At 42.7% G+C, this 26,325-nt stretch overlaps 1 protein-coding gene across 1 annotated transcript in view; it reads right to left on the bottom strand.

The window, feature by feature from the left end:
• OCA2 (OCA2 melanosomal transmembrane protein) overlaps positions 1 to 26,325 on the bottom strand; it is a 435,982-nt gene that overhangs the window by 331,877 nt on the left and 77,780 nt on the right. The window contains exons 3-8 of the mRNA XM_077868273.1: positions 23,204 to 23,302; positions 18,744 to 18,932; positions 11,254 to 11,311; positions 9,132 to 9,204; positions 1,822 to 1,982; positions 56 to 138 (exon numbers count right to left, since the gene is read on the bottom strand). Coding sequence (XP_077724399.1) covers positions 56 to 138; positions 1,822 to 1,982; positions 9,132 to 9,204; positions 11,254 to 11,311; positions 18,744 to 18,932; positions 23,204 to 23,302 — 663 coding nt within the window. The remainder of the gene's footprint in view (positions 1 to 55; positions 139 to 1,821; positions 1,983 to 9,131; positions 9,205 to 11,253; positions 11,312 to 18,743; positions 18,933 to 23,203; positions 23,303 to 26,325) is intronic.

The following is a 26,325-nucleotide window of genomic DNA, read 5'->3' as shown; positions in this document are numbered from 1 at the left end:
AAGTGAGAATGTTCCAAAAGACCTCCCACAAGATCTTTGATCACTTCAGACCCACCTGCTCAGCATCTCAAAGGTCCTGCTCACCACCAAGTGCTCACTTCTTCTTGGATTTAAAAATACTGTCCAATTCTGAGTGACCTGTAAAAATTGAAATGTAATATCAAAGTAAGGCTTTGAACCTGAACCATCACCCAGGATTCAGCACTATTCAGTGCAGGTGTTAGTTTAGAAGAAGAAAAGAAGAAAAAGAGGAACAGCAAGGACTTTTTATACAGCTCCCACATCCCTGACACTAGAGCATATACAAGCTGTGTGGGACTGGCAATTTCCACAATGTAGATGGCTTCAAGGAAAAAAAAAAAGAATACAGAGTACAAAAACAGAATTAGTGTAAAAGGCACAAAGGTATAGAAGTAAATATGATTTATTAGGAGAAAAAAAATCACTGCACTTTATGAGAGACTTGGGATCTTCTGAGCCTTCTGAGGCAACTCACAAGAAGTGCTTGCTTAGAACTGCTTCCTGCTTGCAAGCTGGAAGAAGAAAGCTCTCCATACCCATACCCATGTCACAGGACCCCATGGGAGGTAGGACCCAAGGATGAAGCTTTCTTTGCTGCAGGCAAATCTACCCCACATATTCTTGTTCTAAGCAGGATAATGGAGAAATCAGTGGAGGGGGGCCAGATGTGAGCAGAAAGCGAAGGCCTGGCTTAAGTAGCCAAGGGACCAAGGAAACTTTAATGGAGGACTGGAGCTTTGCTGCCCACTAATCATAAAGCAAATGAAAATAGGAACTCTGAAATTGATCAAGGCATGAATGTGCGCATTAGAGCAGAATAGCTCAATACCACCTCTTGGGCAGCACCTATGTCTGCAGGCTGCAAAAGGTCACATCTTCCTCCACACCAGACCCACAGACAGAGCAGACAGATGTGTGCCCACCTCTCCTTTACCAAGAAATCCTTGCCAGCCAACTGTGCACTGCACACAAGGAGGCCAAGTTTACATCCTAAGACCACAGCCAAGGCAACTGGTTAGAACACTGGTGCGGCACAGACTATCACCCATGAAACCGCAGCCTCATTCATATTGAGGCCTTTGCTCTGTGGACCCTGCTCTGCAAGGCAGGAAAATGTGAGAGGTGCACCATTTTGGATGACACAGCATTGTGCACCAGTAAGGGTTCCTTTTATTGATTATAAGAGGGAAAACCCTTGAACTTCATACACAAGTCACTATGATAATCCTGGGGAGTCATCAAGCCCAGGACTTGGGGGACAGGTCAGGATGCACAGAGGACTGTCAGACCTTGTCTGGACTCTGGGCCATGGTGACAACACCACTGCTGCCTCTCCTTGCCTTGGAAGGATGGGAGAAAAAGGTTTTTGTCTAGAAGATGCTAAGCACAAGAGTCTACCACTTTAGAAGCAGAAGCTTTGGGAAACTATGCAAGTCTGAGCCAAGTGTCCCCAAGCCCAAAGGAACTGTGCTGTTGAAATATCTTCTGTACCATAGGAAAGCCCAGGTTTAATTGTGCTTTAACAACAGAACCACTTTCAAATATATAATATTTCCCTGAATTGTCCAGTAAAATAATCTGAATTTAAAAACTTACAAGCTTGATTTTACTACAATGGTAAGAGTTGTCTTAGACAAAAGGAGAAAAGAAAATTTCAAAGACAAAGCAAAAGATAGGGCTTGCCTAATAATAGTGCCATTCCCTTATGGCTTCCCATCAAATCTACTCAAAAGGAAACTCGATTTATAAAGAGATTAAATGAGTTTTTACGATTGCTTTCAAATAACTTATAAGTATAACCTGCTGTGGCCGCCGCCGCCTGGAGCCTGGAACATCAGCCTGGGTCACTTCCACCACGACATGTTCTTCTCTGCTGGTGTAACTTGGGCCACCAGCCACCAGCGCCCCTGCCAGGTCCACCTGGAGCAGTGTGGAGTCCATGTGGCTGGTGAGGTTTGAAGCTGAGGCAAAGTCAAGGTGAACCACAAAGCAAGGAAGTCCTGAGGCCTGAAGTCCCCCCACCATCCACCCAGTGAGTACCCTCCTCAGAAAATGCACACAGAAATACATATCCAGGCTGTTTCCTCCTACTGTACTGCAGCCCTTGGCCACTCCGTATCTCTTTAGCACCTCACTCCTGACATGCAGTTGGTTTTGCAACATCTGATCCTGTGTGTTTCAAATTATCTGTCTAAACCTCAAAGTGTTGTCTCCCCATCCTGCCATTATCTCTGCTTCCACTTTTTGCAGGCAGCATCAAACTGCCTAAGCTCCTAGACCCACAGTGAGCTAGAAGACAAGATGGTTGCATAAATGAAGAGACACACTGATCCACATCCATGCCCAAATCCTTAGGTTCCAGGTCTCTATTTTTAGAATGAGAAATCACAAAGAGAGTTGAAAGTAAGAATTCTGAAGTCAGCTAAATAAGTGACACACACTGCAGTGAAGAGAGAAATTTCTTCAAAATGTCTTAAGGGCTCTTGATCAGGGAAAAATTATCAGGTAAAGAGGCTTTTCTCCTACAGAATATAATTCTCTTGATACTTTCCCCACTGTAGGCCTCCCCTTAGCTCCTACATCCTGCATTTGGGTGTTACACAAACATAGGAGCCTATGTTATTCAGCCCGTTTCTTGCTGCTCTGGGCCAGCTCCTTTCTCTGCTGCAAGGTTCTGGGGTTATGACAGGGATTCTAACAGTGACTAGCCTAGTCATTTTGATCCAGAAGAGAAAATTGTTGTAGGTGGAAAAATGAATCTCAAAATAATTTATGCTTTATATGAGATCTCAAAAGACTTAGCAGGAGCTCACTGATCGTAGGAGGATTCTGTAGCCAATTCCCTTAATCTGCCTTAAAACCCTAGAAGAGGGACACGTGGGTGGCTCTGCAGTTTAGCACCTGCCTTTGGCCCAGGGCGTGATCCGGGAGTCCTCAGATGGAGTCCCACGTCAGGCTTCCTGCATGGAGCCTGCTTCTCTCTCTGCCTGTGTCTCTGCCTGTGTATCTCATGAATAAACAAATAAAATCTTTAAAAAAAAAAAAACCCTAGAAGAAACAGGTGGTTTATAAAACAGACTAAGGGAAAAGGCAGAACTTCACTGTTGCCAAAATGTACACAAGATTAGCTTTGACTGTCAAGGGCCAATGAATGGTTAATGCTTTTTTTCATTATCTATTTCCTCCAGCACAATGTACTGGTTTAAATTGTACAAATAAAACATCCTGGTAAAGAAAGTGCATTATCAGCCCTGTTGTCCATCATGAGAGCCCAGAATGAGCAACCATCCCCAACACTTGGTTGGAAAGCCTCTCCACACACCTATGCTGCTACTTGGGTTCCATCAAGGACAAATGGAAAACGGAAGTCACACATTAGGCAGGATGTATTAAGAAAAGGCGCAAAGAGACACTGCTGTTTCTGCCAAAATTACTCCTGTCCTGGTCTTTCCCCTGGGCGAATACAAACTACAGGGTAGAGAGAATTTCAATTCAGAAAGGATTCTAGAGACCTTGTAGAAACCCAAAAGACAGAACAGCACCACCTTGAGGCCAACATTGGAAAAGCAGTGGCTTCACCCTTAGATTTAACGAATGTTGTTGGAGCGTCTACTGGGTTCCAAGAAATGAATGAATAAAATAAGACCTTTGTCCTGAGGGTCAGGGGGTATCTCATACTCTGTTGTGGAGACAGTCATGTAACAAAGCACCCTATGATTAACCAACTAAATGGAATGCACACAAAATCATATAGACACAGGACAACAGGTACTTCTACCCTTCCTTTTCTCTTTCTAGATGCCTACCATGCACTTAGGATTCAAAGCCTACTGGGATGCTATGGTGTCAACTGTGACTTCCAGATCCCTGAAAACCGGAGCCTCTAACTGAGCCTCACCCCTGCAGGCAGCTTCAATCCTTGCTTTCCAGCCATGTTGAACTGTCTGCCATGCTCATAACACATAGTCCTCTGCCTTTGCCTCAAATGCCTTCCCCAAACCTGAAGAACTTCTACCATCTTTTGAGTTCTCACTCAAGCTTTCCTCTCCTTATATCTTTCCTTGTCATCCACAACTCCAGTAGATCCTCTGGCTTCCTCCAGTGTTCCTCTGTAGATTGGGCTTACGCCATACTGCAGTTGTTTTAAATTTTTCTCCCCAACTGGTCTCACTCCCCAAGAAGAGTAACTGCATCTTATTCATTTCTCTACTTCTCTAGAAACTAATGTAGTTCTGTCCATATTAGATGCCCCAACGAATACTTGTTCCATCAATAATATTTGTTTGCAGCATCATCCTTGAAGCCTAATCCTCCAAACCTAGACCAGAGTCTCTGCCAGATCCAGGGGCATGGAGAAGCCAGAGAGAAATTGCCTCCTTTCTCTAGTTCCTGCCTTTACCACTACCCAAATCAAAGCCATATTTCAAGAGCTAACTTGAGATGCCTTCCATAAACCTTCTTCTCACTCTGTGAGCCCCCTAAACATCCCTCGTCTGAGTTCCTGGTTAATCATCTTCCTGTTGTACTTCTAATGAGTATAACCATTGACTCTGCTCTGGTTGTCCCAGTGCGGGCAGCTGTCTTGGCAGCCTGTGTGTGGTGGGGAGAAAAACACATGACCAACACAGCAGGCAATGTGCTGCTACTGGACACTGGACATGGAACAAATTCACAAGAGCCTGAAAATGGGCCTTCATTTCTATCTAAACTGTAGAGTTCTCTAGGACTTACCCTTCAGTTTGCTACAGAGCCAATCAAATGCCAAGTTTGGTCAACACTGGTCAGGACCCCCTCCTTAACCAAACTTGAGTCATCTGAGTCCTCTTCTTGATTAAGCCTTAACCTTGGCCTGAGGAGCCCAGTTTACAAAGAATACCTTCACTCATTTTTTTTTTTTCAGAATCCCTTCACTCTTGATGCCCAACCATGTTCCCTTGGTAACTTTCCATCCTCACCCTCACCCTTACCCTTCTATAGATTCCCAGTTTACCCTGTTGTATTTGGAGTTAAATCTTTCCCATATTGCAATAGTCTTGAATAAAGCTTTCTTTACCTGTTTATGTGATACAATTTTTCTTTGACACAACTTTTGTTTAGTTGAATGGAGGTAAGAAAGTGGAGTTTCTTTAGACTCACCTTCTTGATAAAAATGGGAGCAATGTCATTTGATAAAGTATAAAACTTTTAAGATTGATAAATTCATCAAAAAATAACCCTCCTAGTGCTAATGTATTTTCTCCAGCATTTGGGACCAAATGGATGAATGATTGCCCTTAATTTCTAGAGTGATGCTGGCAGATGGAATTCTCTGTGATAATAGAAATGTTTTATATCCATGTTGTCTGATATGGTAGCCACTAATCACATATGGCTATTAAGCACTTGAAATGTGGTTGGTGTGAATGAGAAAGTGAAACTTTAATGTTACTTCATTAACATGAATTTAAATTTAAAGAGCCACATGTGACTAGTGACTATCATTGGACAACATAATTATGAGGTAGTATAAGGAGCTTAGGATGTAAGAGAAGAAGAACAGGAGACAAAATCCTATAACATGTATAGTGTTTTCTTTGTGTACTTTGAAAGCCCAGGGCTACTATGAAGGGTGTGATGGAAAATGGACCATATGTCAAGAAACAAAGGGAAAAGAAGGGAAGGAAGGGAAGAAGAAGGGGGGAGGGTGGGAAGGGAGGAAGGCCAGTGAGCAAGCCTAATTAACTTGCTTATATATAATCTGGCTTGCTGACCATTATTCATCTGTCTAATGACCTAGGAGCCTTGGACAGGTGTCCCCCATAATAAGCACAGAGAACAATTCAGGGAAAAAGAACATCAGGTGCCTGCAATCACAGCCACTTCCTGTTTCACAAAGTTGCTAAAATAAGCCCTGAAATTACTGAGGTGACAAAGCCCTACTGTCTGTTACAAATAAAACATCATGGGGGAAATGACAGCTTTGTTATTCTCCAGCTAAAGGATAGAAAGGATTTCTCCAAAAGCACTTGCCACCAAAACACACCCCTGGGGTCTGGCCAGAAGTTAAGAAGGAAAAACAGTGGGGCTCTTCATTCATGAGGTCAACAAAGAGAAGACCACTACTTGCTTTTCAAAACCAGGCCTGAATCACTTTCTGCCTCAGACCTGCACAATAACACCCCTTTGCTGAGAATCGCCTTCAAAGGTCCAAACTCTGGTACACAGACTAGCCTCCCCTGACTCTGCCCCCACCTTTTGCAGATACCAGCAGCAGTTGGCTCTCTGTGGGCATCTGACGGGGACCTCTGTCCTCTGATCTCTCCTTTCACAAACACTCACAGCAAGTTCTCAGCCTAGGGTCCTGGGAGAGGGTCTGTGAGCTTTCAGAAATGTAGTCTGTTTGGAAAATCTATTGAGAACAATGTACATCTTCTAAAGACCCCCGTGGGAAGCTTAAATCAGCCTTTATAAAGATTAATCATTGACAGAGTCTCTCTTTGGCCAAACTTTAGTCACGCTCCTTTGAACTTTCTTCTCTAAGACTAAGCTCTGACTTTTGGGGCTTCGGTACTCCTCTCTACATGGTCAGTTTTATAGGAATCCTGCTAGGCTGATTTAGTCAGAATCTCCATTTTTCATATCTAATCACATTCAATATTTGATCAGGTTCCTCATGCTCCTCCATTCCCTCGGGATGCTGTTCACTCTGGCCTGCCTTCCACAAGAATCCTGTGAGGTCAGTTTGGCCAGAATTTCTTATGACCCATGACATTTCCTCTTCATAGTTTTTCGTCCTCTGCCTCCTACCCTGCTCCTTGGCTTTAAAGTACCACTTTTCAAGCTCAATCTTTCCCCATTGCAAGACCTCACTGCAGTAGTCTCTACAAGTATCACTAAGGTCCTAAATAAAATGTGACTTGCCATCTTTAACAAGAGTCATTGAACACTTTTTTTCTTTAACAGATCCACAGACATACAAAAACCACTCTGTAGCATTCCTATCATTTCACACAGCTCTCTCCGTCTCTTGTACTTCTCTCTCTCTCTTCATCCAAATATGCACATTGCTCAGGAAACAAGAGCAAGAACTCCCCAGTTACTCTTGTTGCTAAGTAAAACCATTTGCCTGACAGCCATTAGGATGGGCTTGGGCTCATTCAAGTCCCAGGAAAGAGTTGGGCTGCTCTAGAAGGAAGACCATGTACAGTGTTGTGTAGTAAAAGTGACATAGCACAGTTCTAAGTGGGATAAATAAGACTCTTATTTGTTATCATCTGATTTTACCCCATTATTATTCTTACTTGTTATGTTTACTTAGGATTTCTGCTGACTGATAAGGTTTATACAGGAGTTGCCACAGTACAGTAATCACTCAGCAACCCGCAAATATTTTGACCTCCCTGTCTGGTTCTCAATGAAGACTGTTTCTGGATAAGATCCCTCCAAGTCCTGGGGTCAGCCTAGTCAGCAGCTTTTGATCATTTGCAGTGAGGTCACATGAAAGGAAGGCAGGATCCGTTTTCTAGGGGATCACACCACTCCTACTCTAGGCTAGACAGATGTTAAGTTAATGACTTATCCTGTCAAGAATGAGGTTGCAGAAACATTTAACTTGAAATCTAGAGTGAGACAGGTGACTGGGGAGAAATAGGGCCAAGTGTTTGCTTCTCTAAGACAGGTGTTCCTACCATACACAGAAGCAGGCAAAATTAAATCAGAAAATTTTGGGGACACCTGGGTGGCTCAGCAGTTGAGCATCTGTCTTTTGTTCAGGGCATGATCCCAGAGTCCTGGAATCAAGTCCTGTGTTGGGCTTCCTGCAAGGAACCTCTTTCTCCCTCTACCTGTGTATCTCTCTCTCTCTCTCTCTCTCTCTCTCTAATGAATAAATTAATAAAATCTTAAAAAAATCAGAAAATTTTTTACCTGTTCAAGGTCAAGTATGGGTTACTGTGACAGTAGCAAGGCTCGAGCAGCCACATGATTGGGGTGTTTACATTTTCTTATATGAGCTTTTGCTCCACAACCCTAGCACGTACCCACAAAGAAGATGGAGAAATTAGGAGACTCATGAAACAGCCTTAATTTCCTGGGGAAGTGCATCAAATCTGGTACTCTAAGGGCACAGCAGCTTCCCCTTGTGGGAAGTAGGAAGAGTGCACGGCCTGGCAGACAGCAGGAAAGAAGCCAAGCAATTCCAAGTGTCTGGGATGCTACAGGCTACCATGGCAACCACATACTGCAACATAGCTGACCTCTGACTAGATTTACACAGACTCTCAACTAAAGCCCACAGTGCTATGGATTGAATGCTTATCTCCACCACAAGATCATATGTTGAAGCCCTGCCCCCCATTGTGGCTGTATCTGGAGATGGTGCCTCTAAGGAAGTAACTGAGGTTAAATGAAGTCAGGGTGGGACTCTGATCTGAGAGGATTGTGACCTTATAAGAACAGCCACCAGAGAATGTACTCTTTCCCCACATACACACACGGCATGGCAATGGCAAGAAAGGCAGTCATCTGCAAGCCAGAAAGAGATCTCCACCAGAAATCAAGTTGGCCAGCACCTTGACTCTGGATGTCCAGCCTCCAGCACTGTGAGTGTAAGTGTCTGCTACCCAAGACTGTGGCATTTCCTCATGGCAGTTCAAGTTGACTAATACACTCAATATCTACTATCCTACAACACATCCAGGTTCTAGTGACAAACTATGAGGCCTACAAAAAGGCAAGAGAAAACACAGTATGAAGAAACCAATAATCATCATGCCCAGATGACACAGCCAAGAGAAAGAAGCAATGAACTTAAAAACAGGTCAGTAGAAACCACCTAAACTGAAATGCAAAAGGAAGTGGGGACAGAGTATAAACCAGAGTATGCAAGAGCCCAGGCGAGTCAGGCCCTAACTAGAATGTGCCACTTGGCTGTCATCACCACCAACCACCCATTATAGTCTTACTGGTGCTCCCCTCTCCTTCTGCACTGGCCCATCTTTCATCAAATGCCCTGAAGGAACAAAATATGCACAGGTGGAGTGGTGATCACCTATGCTGTGACCTTTAGCAACAGCTAAAATAGTTCTGTGGTGTCTCTTTGTAAACTATCCATCTCAGTATAGACTGGATACAGTAGCTTTGCAGTGGTGACACAGCCAACAATTGCCAGAACTTTCCTTGATCTGGATACAGGCTGAATAAAATCTGTAACAATCAGAAACATTTAATGATAGATTTGTGGCAGGATAACAATAGGATTTAAATAATTTTGACAAAAGTTGAAAATATGGGTATGATAATGGCATTGACTGATGTATCCAACATTCACCAGCTCACTCTAAATATCTTTTCTTAGATATTAAGAGATAAAATTATGATTCAGTATACTATTCTCCACTACAATGGATCTTGATTTTTGATATTTGCTTATTTACCACTTAGCCACAAAATTAAATCATCAGAGAGAGGTAAACATGACTTTTCCATACTGGAGAAAAGGGGAAACAACCCATGTGATGGTTAAAGTATGTGTTTATGGAATTTGCAGAGCACATTATACCTTACCAGAAAGACACTGAAGTGATTTTAAGATAGGTTGGTTATAGACATTCAAAACAAATTTCTCAAATCACCAAAACTTTAAATCCCAGAAGAAGGGTGAAGACTAGACACAGAGCTTAGGTCAATCCTCAGGAACTCAGGAAAGCCCTGGCCCACGCTGACTTTCTTTTTGAAAATCCCAGTGCACCCACCTACAAGGCCCTGCTAAGCAGCCAAAGCTTTAGAACCACACAATTGTGTGAATAGGAAGTAGAGAGGCAAACTGGCAGCTAAAAAAGTAAAAACATGAAGTTTTCAAAGTTCAATGTGTTTGTTCCTTATTTCAAGCATAATTTCTCTGGGTCACTGCTTCCCCCCCTTTGTGGGTTTTTAAAGGGTTGCATATATTCAATTAAATTCAGCCAATATTGACTTCATGAACTACCCTCACTGCTCAAGATGCAATATTGTTCTCTATATGTTACACTGAGGAGACTCTTCTCATGCACAAAACTGCACACATACAAAGAGTCCTGATACTCATGCCCACATATGCAGATAATGAAAACCAACTATTCACAGCCACACGTGATCATATGTAGTTTCCAGTCATGCAGGGTTCAGCATGGCCATAACCATAGGCTGCCTGCATAGAAGAGGCACAACCAACACGTCCTGAAGTTCACATAGCACAGTCATGAAAACACCATTCACATACTCCATCCTTGTTCACAATCTCATGTGTTATCACAGCAGCATGCATCAGCCACCCACTGGAGTCTCCCAACAATGATGCAAAGTGTCTTATGCCAATGCTGAAAATTGGTACATACCCAAAAATAAGACCCCAAACACAGATGCAACTTCTAAATGATCACAGACCACAAATGCCCCACTTGTCCCACACAGGCATGCAGACACACAAACACACAGCAGGCACAGAGGACTTCACATCCACATGTGCACACACAGACACACACAGTCAGGCATGTGCATACATGTGTACACACAGAGATATGCACACTTGAGCACAAAGAATCTCACACTCGGGGGATCCCTGGGTGGCTCAGCAGTTCAGCGCCTGCCTTTATAGCCCAGAGCGTGATCCTGGAGTCCTGGGATCGAGTCCCACGTCGGGCTCCCTGCAAGGAGCCTGCTTCTCCCTCTGCCTGTGTTTCTGCCTCCCTCTCTCTCTCTCTCTCTCTCTCTCTCTACGTCTATCATGAATAAGTAAATAAAATCTTAAAAAAAAAAAAAGAATCTCACACTCATTCATTTGGCATAATATTCTGAGCTCCCACAATGTGATTCTAGCTCGGGCCACATTAGAATACACCCTACACAAATGCCGGCAGTAAGACACATTCTTGGGGCCACTCATGATATTGGACATGTCCCAACACAAATAAAGACAATTTATTGCATGGTTGAAAACAGAATTGGTAAGCTGCTTTCAGGTGGAAAGTTAGACCCAACGGATGAAGCTAACTGCCTTCTACATATCAAAGTCAGGTCCCCGGGGCTTCTGTTTTATCACAGCAGAGGACCATTGCTAAGGAGAGGCCTCCGTCACCAACCTCAGCCCACAATCCCACATCCCCTCAACATCTCCTCCAAAGAAAGGCGTGAGCCCTATATGTTAGATGCCTTGCTACGCAGCCCAAGGCACCCAGGAGCTCTGCTGACCCATCAGCAGAGCTCTGTGATACTCACAGAGCACACCACCACAAAGACAAACAGGCTTGCAACTTTCAGCCACCGTATGCAGCACCTGTAAGAGAAAAGGTAAGCCCCAAGTCACACGAGAGCAGTCTTATTTGCATGTGCCCAGACTGCCAAACCTCAGACACCTCTCTGAAGCTTTAGGTAATGTCAATCTCAAAGCACATGTTAGGAATTCTTTCCATAATATGGTATGAAGGAAGATACTGCTGACCTCTAAATGTATGGCCTCATGAAAAGCAGCTTGGTGAAGGTTACAAAGGAGAGAAAAAGTAACCTCGAGTGTTTGCACATGTTTCTCACTGGAGATGCTAAAATTCAAATTTGGAGACTCTTTACTAGCTTTTTAAAAGTGGAGTTTCCTGGAAACAAGCCTTATCTGGGTTCTCAGATTAATATTTATCAATTATATTTGCCTAAGTTTTCTGGAAAGTGGAAATATGGATTTTATCATCAAATATAGAAACATTGACTAAGATATAATCAAACAGTTCAAAAAAGAAATTGCAGTGCTATGACTTGCTGTACTAGCAGAGTCTTTTAAGAATCTCTTCAGAGAGAATGTAACAATCAGGCCATGCTCTTGGCCCCCTCCGAGGTCTCCTGATGGTGTCCTGGCCCACCTTTCTTAACTGTGGCTCTCAGGGCCTACATGAATCTGGGTCTATCCCACCTTCTGCAGTCTTTCCAGTCCCATCTCTGCTCATATCACCTCCCCAGGCCCACTGGATCCCATGTTCCAATGACACTATCACTGTCCAGCCCTGGGGTGTGCTCTAGCACTGGCCACCCCTCAAGAGCCGGCATTAAAGTGTGCTTTGTCACTGTATGTGGAAGGGTACTTGGTCCATAGCCCGTGCTTGGAATATGTTTATAGAATACAGAGGTCTATACTGGGATATCTTTTTCAATATCTTTCTGATCTTTTCAAAATGGTAAAGTCTTATTTTGCATTCTTTTATATTTAATTAATTTGATGAATAATCATTTCACACTTTCAAATAATGATTCAACAGCCCCTACTTAAATGGGAGTCAAAGCTGGAGGTATCACAATCCCAGATTTCAAAATATACTACAAAACTATGGTAATCAAAACAGTATGGCAGTATGGTACTGGCACAAAAACAGACACTGGCACAAAACCAGACATGTAGATCAATGGAATAGGATAGAGACTCCAGAAATAAACCCATGCTTACGTGGTCAATTAATCTACAACAAAGGAGGCAAGAATATACAATGGGGCAAAAATCTCTTCCACTTATTGAAGCTGGGAAAACTGGACAGCTACATGCAAAAGAATGAACCTGGACTATTTTCTTTTTTTGTTTGTTTTCAAGAATTTTTTTAATAATAAATTTATTTTTTATTGGTGCTCAATTTGCCAACATACACAATAACACCCAGTGCTCATCCCGTCAAGTGCCCCCCTCACTGCCCGTCACCCATTCACCCCCAACCCCCACCCTCCTCCCCTTCCACTCCTCCTAGTTCGTTTCCCAGAGTTTGGAGACTTCATGTTCTGTCTCCCTTTCTGATATTTCCTACCCATTTCTTCTGACACTATACACAAAAATACGCTCACAATGGGTTAAAGATCTACGTGTGAGACCTGAAGCCCTAAAACTCCTATAAGAGAACATAGGCAGTAAATTCTTTGACATTGGCCATGTTAACATTTTTCTAGATATATCTCCTAAGGCAAGTGAAACAGAAGCAAAAATAAAGTACTGGGACTACATCAAACTAAAAAGCTTCTGGAAAAAAAAAAAAAGCTTCTGCATAGTGCAGGAAACCATCAACAAAACAAAAGGCAACATACTGAAATGGAAAGGACATTTGCAAATGATACATCTGTTGAAGGTTTTAATAACCAAAATATGAAGAACTTCTATAACTTCTATAACTCAACACACAACACACACACACACACACACAATTTAAAAATGGGCAGAAGACACGAACAGATATTTCTCCAGAGGGGTGAAGCAAGATGACAGAGGAGTAGGGTACCCAAGTCACTGTCCCCACCACTTACCTAGAAACTTTCAAATCATGAAAACCTACGAATTCGACCTGAGATTTGAAGAGAGAACAGCTGGAACCCTACAGAGAGAAGGGTTTTTGCTTCTAACGAGATAGGAAGGCAGGGAAAAAAAAAAAAAGAATCAACTGGGGGAGGGTCACCCCCTGCGAGGAGCCGGGCTAAGGCCAGGCGGCAAAAGCCTCCCGGGACAGGAAAGCCCAGTCATTCCCGAAGCAGGAACTTTAAAATCCTCCTGGGATTCTTCCCGGACGCAAAGGCGCTTAGCAGGGAGCTCGGGCAGAGCGCAGGAGGGCGGTGGAGCCTCCAGGCTCCCGGAGCCACTAACTAGGCAGCCGCCCGGGGAGAGCGCCCCCCCCCCCCCGCCCCCGCGGCCGAGCTCGGCGAAGGGCTGCAGCGCGCCTGGCGGGGCCTCGGGAAGCTCCGGCGGCGGCTCGGGGCGGAGGGGGCTGGTCCCCGCTGCCTTCAGGAGCCGCGCCCGGGAGCACGATTGCAGCAGCGCAGGCCCCAGAGCCCAGAGCCCCGGGACACAGCCCAGGACCCTGCGCTCCCCCCGGGACAGGCAGGGGCGGGGAGGGCACAGGACAGCGAGGACGCTCCTGCCGCCGGGCGCCCCCGAGCTGCGCAGATCAGCGCCCGCAACCCCCGGGAGCACCCAGGCCAGTGCGACTGGGAGACTGCGGGAGTCACTGCGGGAGCTGACTCCAGGGCTGGAGAGCTGGCCGCGGCCAGTGTTGTTGTTCCTCCTGTGTCACCCTGTGCCTGGGATGGAGCAGGGCTACCAGGGAACAGGGGCCTCACAGGATAAACAGCTCCCACTGAGCCGTGCACCTGGCAGGGGGCAGAGCAGCTCCCCCAGATGCACACCCCTGAGAATCAGACCAGCAGGCCCCCAGAAGATCAGCTGGAAGGACAGGGGAAGAGCAAGTTCTTGACCGAGCAGCACTGAAAAGCTCCAGGGGAAGTTGAGGGATTTAAAATATATAGAATCAGAGGATCCCCCTTTTTTGGTTGTTGTTGTTGTTGTTGTTGTTGTATGTTTTTTGGTTTTTGGTTTTGTTTTTCATCCCTTTTCCAGTACTTGTTTTTAGCCACTCTGCACTAAGCAAAATGATTACAAAGAACTCACCACAAAAGAAAAAAATCAGAAACACTACTCTCTGCCACAGAGCTACAGAATTTGGATTACAATTCGATGTCAGAAAGCCAATTCAAAAGCACAATTATAAAGCTACTGTTGGCCCTGGAAAAAAGCATAAAGGATTCAAGAGACTTCATGACTGCAGAATTTAGATCTAACCATCCAAAATTAAAAATCAATCAAATGAGATGCAATCTAAACTAGAGGGCTTTTGAGATAGAAGAAAGAGTGAGTGACATAGAAGACAAGTTGATGGCAAGGAAGGAAGCTGAGGAAAAAAGAGACAATTAAAAGATCATGAGGATAGGTTAAGGGAAATAAATGACAGCCTCAGAAGGAAAAATCTACATATAATTGGGGTTCCAGAGGGTGCCAAAAGGGACAGAAGACCAGAAAGCATATTTGAACAAACTAAAAGACAACCTACAGAATGGGGGAAGATATTTGCAAATGACATATCAGATAAAGGACCTGTATCCAAGTTCTATAAAGAACCTGTTAAACGCAACAGCAAAGAAATCCAATCATGAAATGGGCAAAAGACATGAACAGAATTTTCACCAAAGAAGACATAGACATGGCCAACAAGCACATGAGAAAATGCTCTGCATCACTTGCCATCAGGCAAATACAAATCAAAACCACAATGAGATACCACCTCACACCAGTGAGAACAGTAAAAATTAATAAGACAGGAAACAACAAATGTTGGAGAGGATGTGGAGAAAGGGGAACCCTCCTGCACTGTTGGTGGGAATGTGAACTGGTGCAGCCACTCTGGAAAACTGTGTGGAGGTTCCTCAAAGAGTTAAAAATAGACCTGCCCTACGACCCAGCAATTGCACTGCTGGAGATTTACCCCAAACATACAGATGCAGTGAAACCCTGCGACACCTGCACCCTGATGTCTATAGCAGCAATGTCCGCAATAGCCAAACTGTGAAAGAAGCCTCGGTGTCCACTGAAAGATAAATGGATAAAGAAGATGTGGTTAATGTATACAATGGAATATTACTCAGCCATTAGAAACGACGAATACCCACCATTTGCTTCAACCTGGATGAAACTAGAGGGTATTATGCTGAGTGAAGTAAGTCAATCAGAGGACAAACATTATATGGTCTCATTCATTTGGGGAATATAAAACATAACGAAAGGTATTAAAGGGAAAGGAGAGGCAATGAGTGGGAAATATCAGTGAGGGTGACAGAACGAGAGAAACACCTAACTCTAGGAAACGAACAAGGGGTGGTGGAAAGGGAGGTGGGCAGGGTGTTGGGGTGACTGGGTGATGTGCACTGAGGGGGCACTTGACAGGATGAGCACTGGGTGTTATGCTATATGTTGGCAAATTCAATTCCAATAAAAAATATACAAAGAAAAAAAAAACAGATATTTTTCCAAAGAGGACATACAGATGGCCAACATTACTCATCATCAGAAAAATACAAATCAAAACTACAATGATGTACCACCCATCAGGATCGCTAAAATCAAAAAGACAAGAAATAAGAAATGTTGTTAAGGGTATGGCAAAACCGAACCTTCATGCCTTAATGGTGGAAATGTAAATTGGTGCAGCCATTATGTAAAACAGTATGGAGATTCCCCCAAGAGATTAAAAATAAAAATAGCATATGACCCAATAATTCCACTACTGGGTATTTACCAAAAGAAAATAAAAGCATCAATTCAAAAAGATATTTGCACCCTTATGTTTATTGAAGCATTATTTACAATAGCCAAGATATGGAAGCAGCCCAAGTGTCCATCAACAGACGAATGGATAAAGAAGATGTGGTGCATGTGTGTATGTCTGTCTGTGTCTGTATACATGTGTTTATATTTACATTTACATATAATGGAGTATTACTCAGCTATAAAAAGGATAAGATCTTACCATCTGTAACAACATGGATGGACTTAGAAGGTAGTATACTAAGTGAAATAAGTCAAAGAAAGAAAAATACCATTTGATTTCACTCATATATGAAATCTAAAAAACAAAACAAAACAAATGAATAAATAAACAAAAGCTGACTCAAACCTATAAATACAAGAATAAACTAACGGTTGCCAGATGGGAGGGAGTAGAAGGATGGGAAAAATGGGTGAAGGGGAGTGAGAGATAGAGTCTTCTAGTTATACAACAAACAAAACACTAGGAATAAAAGGCACAGCATAGGGAATATAGTCAGTGATTTTTTTAAATTTATTTATTTATTAGAGACCCACACAGAGAGAGAGAGAGAGAGAGAGAGAGAGAGAGAGGCAGAGACACAGGCAGAGAGAGAAGCAGGCTCCATGAAGGGAGCCCGATGTGGGACTCGATCCCGGGTCTCCAGGATCCTGCCCTGGACCAAAGGCGGTGCCAAACCGCTGCGCCACCCGGGGTTGCCCTAGTCAGTGGTATTTTAAGAGCATTGCATGGTGACAGACGGTAGCGACACCTGAAGATAGCATAACATACATTTGTTGAAACACTGTGTTGTGTATCTGAAATTAATGTAACACTGTGTCATTATACTCAAAAAAGTAATAAACAAATGGGAATCAAAATGATACTTCTTTTTTAAAGCAAGAATCATTAATTTAACTATTCCAAATACAAAATTTTTTTCTGCTGACATATACAGCAGAGCTGACAACCGAAAATATGTTTTACAAGTTTCCTCAATGATCATACACAGTACATTTTAGACCTTTTAAAAAGAATGACATTAAGTCTTTTAGTTCAGTGGCAAGCTCAATGCAACTATTCCATGAATCCTAGAAGATAAAGCAACTACAGAAGGTAATGTCTCAAATTTACTTGGTTTAATTTTCCCATGGTGTAGGACAGTTGAAGAATGTCATCCTCTGGAGCTGTGAACCAACCAGTTTAGGAGGGTGTTAACAGTGTCAGGGCTTACCATCATGATGGTCCTTGGAGCCAGAACCGAATTCACACACTTTTACACAATTTACATAATTTTGTAGCACATTTTGTGGCCAAATATTTGTCACATCTATGCAGGCAGCTGAGACCAGTAATCATGAAAAAGCAACACATGGCTGGGAATCATGTTGGGAAACATCTCCATAGTCAAGTACAGGTGGGGCTATGGGAGTCACATCCCTGCCTACCCGCCTCAGCTTATAAATTGCATTACCTCAGGCAAAATACTATCCTCCCTGAAGTTCCTTCCTCCATCTACCTCTCAAGATTGCTAGAAGGATCAACGGAACATTTGAGAGTGGGCTTCTCTGCATATAAACAGGTGAACTTTGGGCATGCAATTAGGTACATTTCTAATCAGGCCTTCAAACAGCTTCAGAAAAGACAGGTCTCCTGATGTAGACAAATAATAACACAATTATCTGAGACCTACAGAGTGTCTTCTCACCTATCCATGAGCTTTCCTACAGATCATCTTAGTAGAAGCCCATGCAAAGCTATATAGTGAGGGAAACAAGGTGACAAGGAAACAGTTGCACAGATGTGTCTGGCTCTGCTGGTCCCACAGCTACCTCAGAGAATATCTGGAATAAGGACCTGGTGGTCCTGGTTCTCAAGCTTTATTCTGTCCCTAGAGATGCCACTTTCAAACAAGTCACTCTCAAAAGAACCTTTCCTTTTAAATAAATGTGGAAGCCCAGCAGACAATGCAGGAAGAGAAGTGCTCTGACTGGCCAGCTCACATGGTCTGACATAATGCCCTCAGCTTTCCCACATACACGCTAAGCCCTCCTCCACATGTGCAAGCAGAGCCTTTCCATCACCACAACCTCCAACCTCCTTCCTCACAGATGCACAGCCTCAGGGTCCCAGCTCACACCAGGCCTGACAACGCAGCTTCTGGAAGAACGTGCCCTGGCGCTAAAACCAACCCTTCCTAACAACTTGCCAAATGCAAGGAGTAATCAGCTTCTAAAACACCACAGGGACTCCTGAAGTGAACTGATTCTATATGCAAACCAAAGTCATGCCATGAAGACCCCTGCAACACAAACAAGAAGGAGTGTAGGATGTTAGTCATTTAGGTCTGTAATTGGGCTCTCCTATAGGCTTATACAGCCTCCATGCTGATTAGCAGTGCCACCGTACATATCTTCCAGGGCCGGGAGAAAAGGTTAGATAACCTTCCAAGAAAAGTGCAGCCTGGCCAAATGCAAAAACCCTCTTCTTCACCTTCAGTCTGTTGGTTGGGAAGATGTAATGAGGGTGAGATGCCGCCTAGCCCAGTCCCAGACAAGCAGAATGCTCTGGGCAACCATCACCCTGTGCCAGTGCTAGCACCCCACGTCTTCCTACCTCAGCTTCAAAAGATGGAATCTGATGTAAGCATTATCCAGAAGCTCCCACTTCTCTTGGGAGGAAGATCCAAAGGAACCAGCCAAGTCTTTGCTCAGCAGGGATCCTCCCTCCCACTCAGCTGAGCTGTTTCCCCAGGATTCTTCAGCAGTGATGAACTCTGGATGGCAAATAGGCATGCACCATGACCTGGAAAGCAAGGTTTGTTAGGTTATTTTCACAGAAATAGTAGCATCTCCAAAATAAGATTTCATTTCAGTGGTAAGTATGAAATGTGGAATCAATTCTGGTTTTTAAAAGGAGCACAGACATTCTACTGCTGTGAAACTGGTGGAAACGGATCTTGCTGGACATCACAGAACACCTAGCTTAAAGAAAATTATTTGAGGTCACACATATGATTTGTGGACACTCAAGAAACATCAGCATGTTCCGAGTTTGGAACTTCCCAATAAAGCTATTTCTGGCCCAGACCAACTCCAGCTCATTTCAGTATTTGCTTTCTCTTTGCTTGTGTTGGAGTACTCAATACCTAGTTGTTACACTTGTCCTGAAGCAGAATAAGTGATGCAGGCCTTTCCTCCTCTATGTAGTTCTTTCTGTAACAGAGCTATCCAGCTATAGGCTGGATTTTCCACCCAGACTATACACGATCATGAGCAGGAGTGGAGAACATCAGAGCTGGACTAGTGCTGTCCAAGAATTGAACCTCTGTCTAGAAAGATGATTCAAAAGGAATCACAAACTTTTCTTAAAAGTTAAATCTCTGGCCTTTTGAACAACCTCATCAGTTCAGATGCACTGGACTCTAGTGAGGTTGCACTAAAGCCCCAAATTTTCATGTATTACTTGAGATATTTGGGATCACACTACTGACATAACAGGCCATGATTTTAGAAAACAATCAGCCCAGCTAGCTCAGATGAATGGAGAAAGAAGATGTGGTTTATGTATACAATGGAATATTACTCAGCCATTAGAAACAACAAATACCCACCATTTGCTTCAAAGTGGATGGAACTGGAGGGTATTATGCTGAGTGAAGTAAGTCAATCAGAGAAGGACAAACAGTGTATGTTCTCATTCATTTGGGGAATATAAATCATAGTGAAAGGGAATATAAGAGAAGGGAGAAGAAATGTGTGGGAAATATCAGAAAGGGAGACAGAACATAAAGACTCCTAACTCTGGGAAACGAACTAGGGGTGGTGGAAGGGGACGAGGGTGGGGGGTGGGGGTGAATGGGTGATGGGCACTGAGGGGGGCACTTGACGGGATGAGCACTGGGTGTTATTCTGTATGTTGGTAAATTGAACACCAATAAAAAATAATTTATTAAAAAAAAAAAAGCCCAGCTAGCTCAAGAGGGCATTGTGATTCTCCTGAACACCCATAATTGCTTTCAAACTGGTTTACAACAAGAAAAAAATAGTCTTACTCATAAAGAGAAGCCCAAAGATGCAAATTAGGCTGTGTCAAACTAATATGTAACAATAACAAATGATGCTGACAGTGCTATAAACTGATTAATACTGAAAATAAAGAGTTTTGTGACCAGGAAATAATAATAATATGTGAATAATAATATTACATATGTGAATAATAATATTACAACCCCCTCAGCTGGTGAACAAGTATAACTATAACTAAAATTGGAACCAAGGAAACTTCTTTTAGAAGTGGCAAGAAGGGAGAAAAGGGAACCCTCTTACACTGTTGGTGGGAATGTGAACTGGTGCAGCCACTCTGGAAAACTGTGTGGAGGTTCCTCAAAGAGTTAAAAATAGACCTGCTCTACGACCCAGCAATTGCACTGCTGGGGATTTACCCGAAAGATACAGATGCAATGAAACGCCAGGACACCTGCACCCCGATGTTTCTAACAGCAATGGCCACAATAGCCAAACTGTGGAAGGAGCCTCGGTGTCCATCGAAAGATGAATGGATAAAGAAGACGTGGTTTATGCATACAATGGAATATTACTCAGCCATTCGAAATGACAAATACCCACCATTTGCTTCAATGTGGATGGAACTGGAGGGTATTATGCTGAGTGAAGTGAGTCAATTGGAGAAGGACAAACATTATATGGTCTCATTCATTTGGGGAATATAAATCATAGTGAAAGGGAATAGAAGGGAAGGGAGAAGAAATGGGTGGGAAATATCAGAAAGGGAGACAGAACATAAAGACTCCTAACTCTGGGAAATGAACTAGGGGTGGTGGAAGGGGAGGAGGGCGGGGGGTGGGGGTGAATGGGTGACGGGCACTGAGGGGGGCACTTGACGGGATGAGCACTGGGTGTTATTTTGTATGTTGGCAAATTGAACACCAATAAAAAATAAATTTGTTATTAAAAAAAATAGAAGTGGCAAGAAGAAAGCTAATGCCAGTGTATCTAGAACACTGCTGTGCAATAGAATTTACTGTGATGATGGACATGTTCTCTGTCCTATCCAGTATGGTAGTCACACATGATCACTGGCAACTTGAAGTGTGTAACTTAAGAACTGAATTTTAAATTGTGTTTAATTTTAATTAATTTAGCTTTGAATAATACCCATGACAAGTAGCAACTATGCTGGTCAGTGCAGATGCACAGCATGTTCTGACCCTTGTATCATCGGCTGCACATTCCTGCCCTCAACATCTTGAAAAGAGGGCACCCCCGGTGGCACAGCGGTTTAGCGCCACCTGTAGCCCGGGGGTGTGATCCTGGAGACCTGGGATCGAGTCCCATGTCAAGCTCCCTGCATGGAGCCTGCTTCTCCCTCTGCCTGTGACTCTGCCAATAAATAAATAAATAAATAAATAAATAAATAAATAAATAAATAAATAAATAAAATCTTTAAAAAAAATCTTGAAAAGAGGAAAACATTTTATAAGCAAACCTGACCCATGTTCTGTTCCTCTATAGTGGTTTTCGACATGAGGTTCAGCTTAGAATCCCAGGGAATGTTTCTATGCTACACATCCCCAGGACAAATGCCTACACATGTGCTTTTCAATGAAACATGAGTTCTAAAATAACCTTAATGGTTTACCAAGTAATTCAAAGGAAAACATTAAGGGAACTGATTTTTGAAGTGTTTGTTTTTGAAGTGATTTACTTATAGTAGAGATGGAGAAAAAAATAAGTAATCCTCCTGGATGTAGGGGCTGTAATGGACACTGGGATGTGAGATGAAGAAGAGGCAGGCTATGGAACATAGGGCATGTTCTGAAGTATGGACATGAATATGGTATTTGAGAGCACAGAAAAAGCATTGATTCTTGAGGGAATTGTGGGGGGGACACCAATGTTTCACAAGGGAAGTGACATTTGAGCTCTTTTGAAGTTGAGTGAGATTGCTCTGGAGAGCCAGAAGGGGAGGAAGTTAGTCTAGCCAAAGGGCTCAGTGGGAACTTTTGCAGGAAGACAACTTGTCATCAGGAATCTCCTGGAGGGAGCCAGCATGTCCCTGCACTGGGAAGTGATAAGTCCACATTCCTACACGTTATCTAAATGAGGGTGAGTCTTTGGCAAGTGAGGCTAGGAATCCACATGGCATACAAATACCTCAAAGGATTCTGATACACTCTAAAAAGTATTAAGCCCCACCCCCATGGTTACAGACAAGCCTGGAAAAAGGGTGGGCAGCTCCTAAAAGGATAGGAGGGAGGTGAGTGCAGGTTACACAGTAGCCTTCCTGTGATGCAGGTGCTTAGGGTCAGACAGCAGGAAATGACGTGTGCCATGACAATGCCCCAAGTTTGTGATGTGTGAGAAGGCAGGAGATACTAAGCAGGTGGTTCAGGTTTCTGGAAGTCTGTCTGCAAAAGGAAAAAGAAATGAGAGTGGATATCTGGGCCAGGGCCCTTCATCCTAGGAGACAGAGTTATCCTCCAGATCAGCTCTGCTCAGAGATTCCAGAATCATCCTGTTTGTCCCCAAAGGGACCCTCAAACTTGCAGGAAGTGGAGGTTCCTCTTAAATCATATGTTTTCAACCTCATCACTAATGACATTTGAGCCAAATCATTCTTTGTTGTGGGGATGTTTCCTGTGCTTTGCAGGATGTTAAGCAGCATCTCTGACCTTTACCCTTAAATGGCAATAGATAGTACCCCTTGCCCAGCTGGGACAGCAAAAAAGATCTCTGGACTGTGCTTTCCTCACCCCTTGTTGAGAAGCCCTGACCTGGCAACACAGCCCATCAGAGCTGTGTACATGCATGAATGTGCACGTGTTACTTAATCATTGCAGGGATATACTCAATGTTATTTGGAAACTCATAAGCCACGGACTACAACTACTAGAATCATGAATACATACCACACTGAATTGACAAGGATTTTGCAGAGACCAAACAACATGTCAGGCAAAAATTCGTATCTCAGGAAGAAGTTCTCCAGCATAAGTGTCAAGGGCAATGCCCAGAGATTTCTTAATTTTATATGAAGGGGATGGGAAAACTCACCCTTTCTCTTTTGAGGAACTTCTCAGCAAAGGGGTATTTTCTGTAAAGTAGAGGTCTTTTGACCTGGAGTTGAAGAACTGAAGTAAAGAAGAGTGAGACCTGAAAGACACAGTGAAAGTAAAGTGATTACCAACACAAAAATGGTGGGGGTTCGGCTATGTCCAAGAACATAAGTTATATTTGAATTGTAAAAAGCTGGAGTTTAAGGAGATACAATTAAAAACAACTCTCCTCTCCAGCATAAACCATGTTGGCAATGAAAAGCAGAAACTCATATATGAGACCAGATGCTGTAGGACTGATACTTTTAGGCTTTGTTTAGCATTAACAGTAGATTCCAGCCACCTTTGCCATTCCATGCAGAACTTTCATGAAGAAAACCATTCAGAGTCTGATGAACCTTTCTATACTCCAAAAAGTCTACTTCCTAAGATCACAGTATTTAAATACCACACATTTAAGATATCCTCCTGGCTTCCTATCAAAGACCAACCAGCAGAAGTCAGGATCCATGGGGTCAAAGTGAAATGATAAAATGGCAAGGAGGAGTATCTCAGAGGAATGGAAGCCACAAGGGAAGCAAAGCAAAGGTTCACACTGTGTGGGGACCCCCTTCCACTGTGCTGGTCTGCACTAGAGGAAAGGCCACCATAAACTTATCCAAATCAGGAGCTTTTCACAAGATGGAAATGATTGCACAGGCACAAGAGAGCCCACAAGCATATATCTTCACCTCATTCAAGGACACATAATGTTTAAATGCAACCAGATTTTCACAAAAAGCTGCCGAAATCATTTTCATTCCTAATTATTGGGAACATGTCATTTTATACACAAGGACATTGCCTTTCCTAAAGGAGCCCAGGCCACAAAGAGCTGCTGAGGATGCCATGAAACACTCACCTGGGGGAATAATAGTACTTGAGATCATAAATGCAGAGAAAGGAAAAAAATATTCCCACCCCCTTTCTCCTCATTCAAGTACACACCTGTGACAGACAACAGGACTCTGGTCTCATGGACAAATGAAACTAGGGTCCTGAGCTGCATCCAACAATACCCACCACTCCCTACTGAAGCCAGGAAGGGAGTCTGTCTTGAGCCAGCAAGTGTTCTCGGAGTGCCACCTCTGGGCAGCCTTGGGTACTTTTAATGAGGAACACAGAGGAGTAAAGACTCTGTTCTCAGGAGATTTAATAGCCAGGGAGAAGAGAACAGTAGAAACAAGTATAGAATATATGCCCTAACTCACATAGATGAGAGAAGAGTGGTAAAAGATAAATTCCACTTGAGGGACTTAATAATTAGTGCACTTTAGCTGCTCAAACTGGCTTAAATGATTAGTTGGGAATTTAAATTTTCCATGTCTCATAATTGTAAATGAAGAAGGGCCTCAGACATATTTAGATAAATGTCTCAATAAGACAACTAATATCCACTGTTTTCTGTTACTCCCTGAGACGGTTTGTATGGGAGAGGTGACCTCACTCACATTATTTAGCCACTCTGAGCTTCCATTTTCTCATCTGTATAATATGAATTAAAAGGGAAGACTCACTAAAGTGAGTCACACAAAATTAGGAGATGTAAATAACCATAGCTTGGCTTCAATTCAATTATTTCTATTACACTGCAAGCCTCTTATGAATGGCTGCCATGTTATTTCCATCTTGTTTTATCCTTAAGTACTTAATGACTTAGTTAAATCCCAGTAATCATAGCTTATTTGCATGAGGTGTCTTTTTGACTCAATGAAACAGTTTTCTAAACTATTAGATCAAAAATGTGCTCAGAATCACCACTGACCTCTGAAGACCAGAGAATGTCCAAGACAGTAGAGATGCTATTGCTCCTTAAAAAGTACTACCCACAGGCTCTCAGCACAGCTCACAGCAGCACCACATTGTGCAATCTGAGAATTTACCTTATGCCCACGAAGGAGGAAAATCGGAAATGGGGAAAGACAAAAGTACATTTTATTTTCTCTGAGATGGGCATATCTGGCTGATTTCACTATTTAACGTTTCTATTGTGCTTTGTGTATGCATAGTATTTTATAATCGTAGTTAAGTGTATAGAGAGTAGTTTCTAAGCATTGTAATATTTATAATCCTAAAAACCCAAAAATAAAATAAATTTTGCCAGGAAATTTCACAGAAACTTCAACCTATTCCAAATTTTAATTTAATACTGTCCAGACATTATTTTCCATTGCTCCAAGTCCATTTCTTTTTTGCAAAGAAGAGAAGCTTAGAAGAGAAGTAACATTCCTGGTACTTTACAAGATCCCTGACCTGCTGTTCTGGAAGACAGAAAACTCACAAACTGCACATAGAGAAGATTCAGGATTGCACCAGAAACATATTCCAGAGTCATTTTTCTTTCTGACTTAATTAACGTAGATAATATTGAGATCTATATTATTCCTAACCTTCTATCCTTCTAAAAAAGAAATCTCATTGACATTTCTCTGACTTCACATCTAAGCCCAGGTGCTTTCAAAATTCACAAAATTAAACAGTATCTGTTTTCCCTGGTGTCTCAATAACTCTGTGTATACATGTGCAAAATTCATATATGACTCTAAACTTATAAGTGGGCAATACTTATTTCAATAATTTGGAAACCACAGAAGAAGATAATAGATAAAATGGTTGTATATAATTCTATAACTGATACCAGCTGTTAAGATTCAAAGATTCTTAACTATAGAGAGTAAACTGATGGTTACCAGAGGGGAGGTGGGTAGGGGATAGGTTAAATGGGTGACAAGGATTAGGTGGTGAGGCACTCATTGTGATGAGCACCAGGTGTTATGTGGAAGTGTTAAATCACTATATTGAACACCTGAAACTAATATTACACTTTAAAAAATAAAGAACTTCCTTTCAGTCTTTTTTTCTACATATAAATGAATATTTCTAAAGTCAGCTTCAAATATACACATGTCCAGACACATTCAATTGCTTCATCCTCTAATTGTTTAATCTAGATATGTCATAAGCATGTCTGTATCATTAAATATTCTTTTACAATGTGATTTACATGTTGGCATCATAGTCCATTACATGGATCACCACATTAGGCTCAACCATCCATCTGTTGTTAGAAATTTAAGGAAT

This window comes from Canis aureus, chromosome 2 (genome assembly GCF_053574225.1).
Source record: "Canis aureus isolate CA01 chromosome 2, VMU_Caureus_v.1.0, whole genome shotgun sequence".
Lineage (NCBI taxonomy): Eukaryota > Metazoa > Chordata > Mammalia > Carnivora > Canidae > Canis > Canis aureus.
This window is presented reverse-complemented; position numbering and strand designations above follow the sequence as displayed.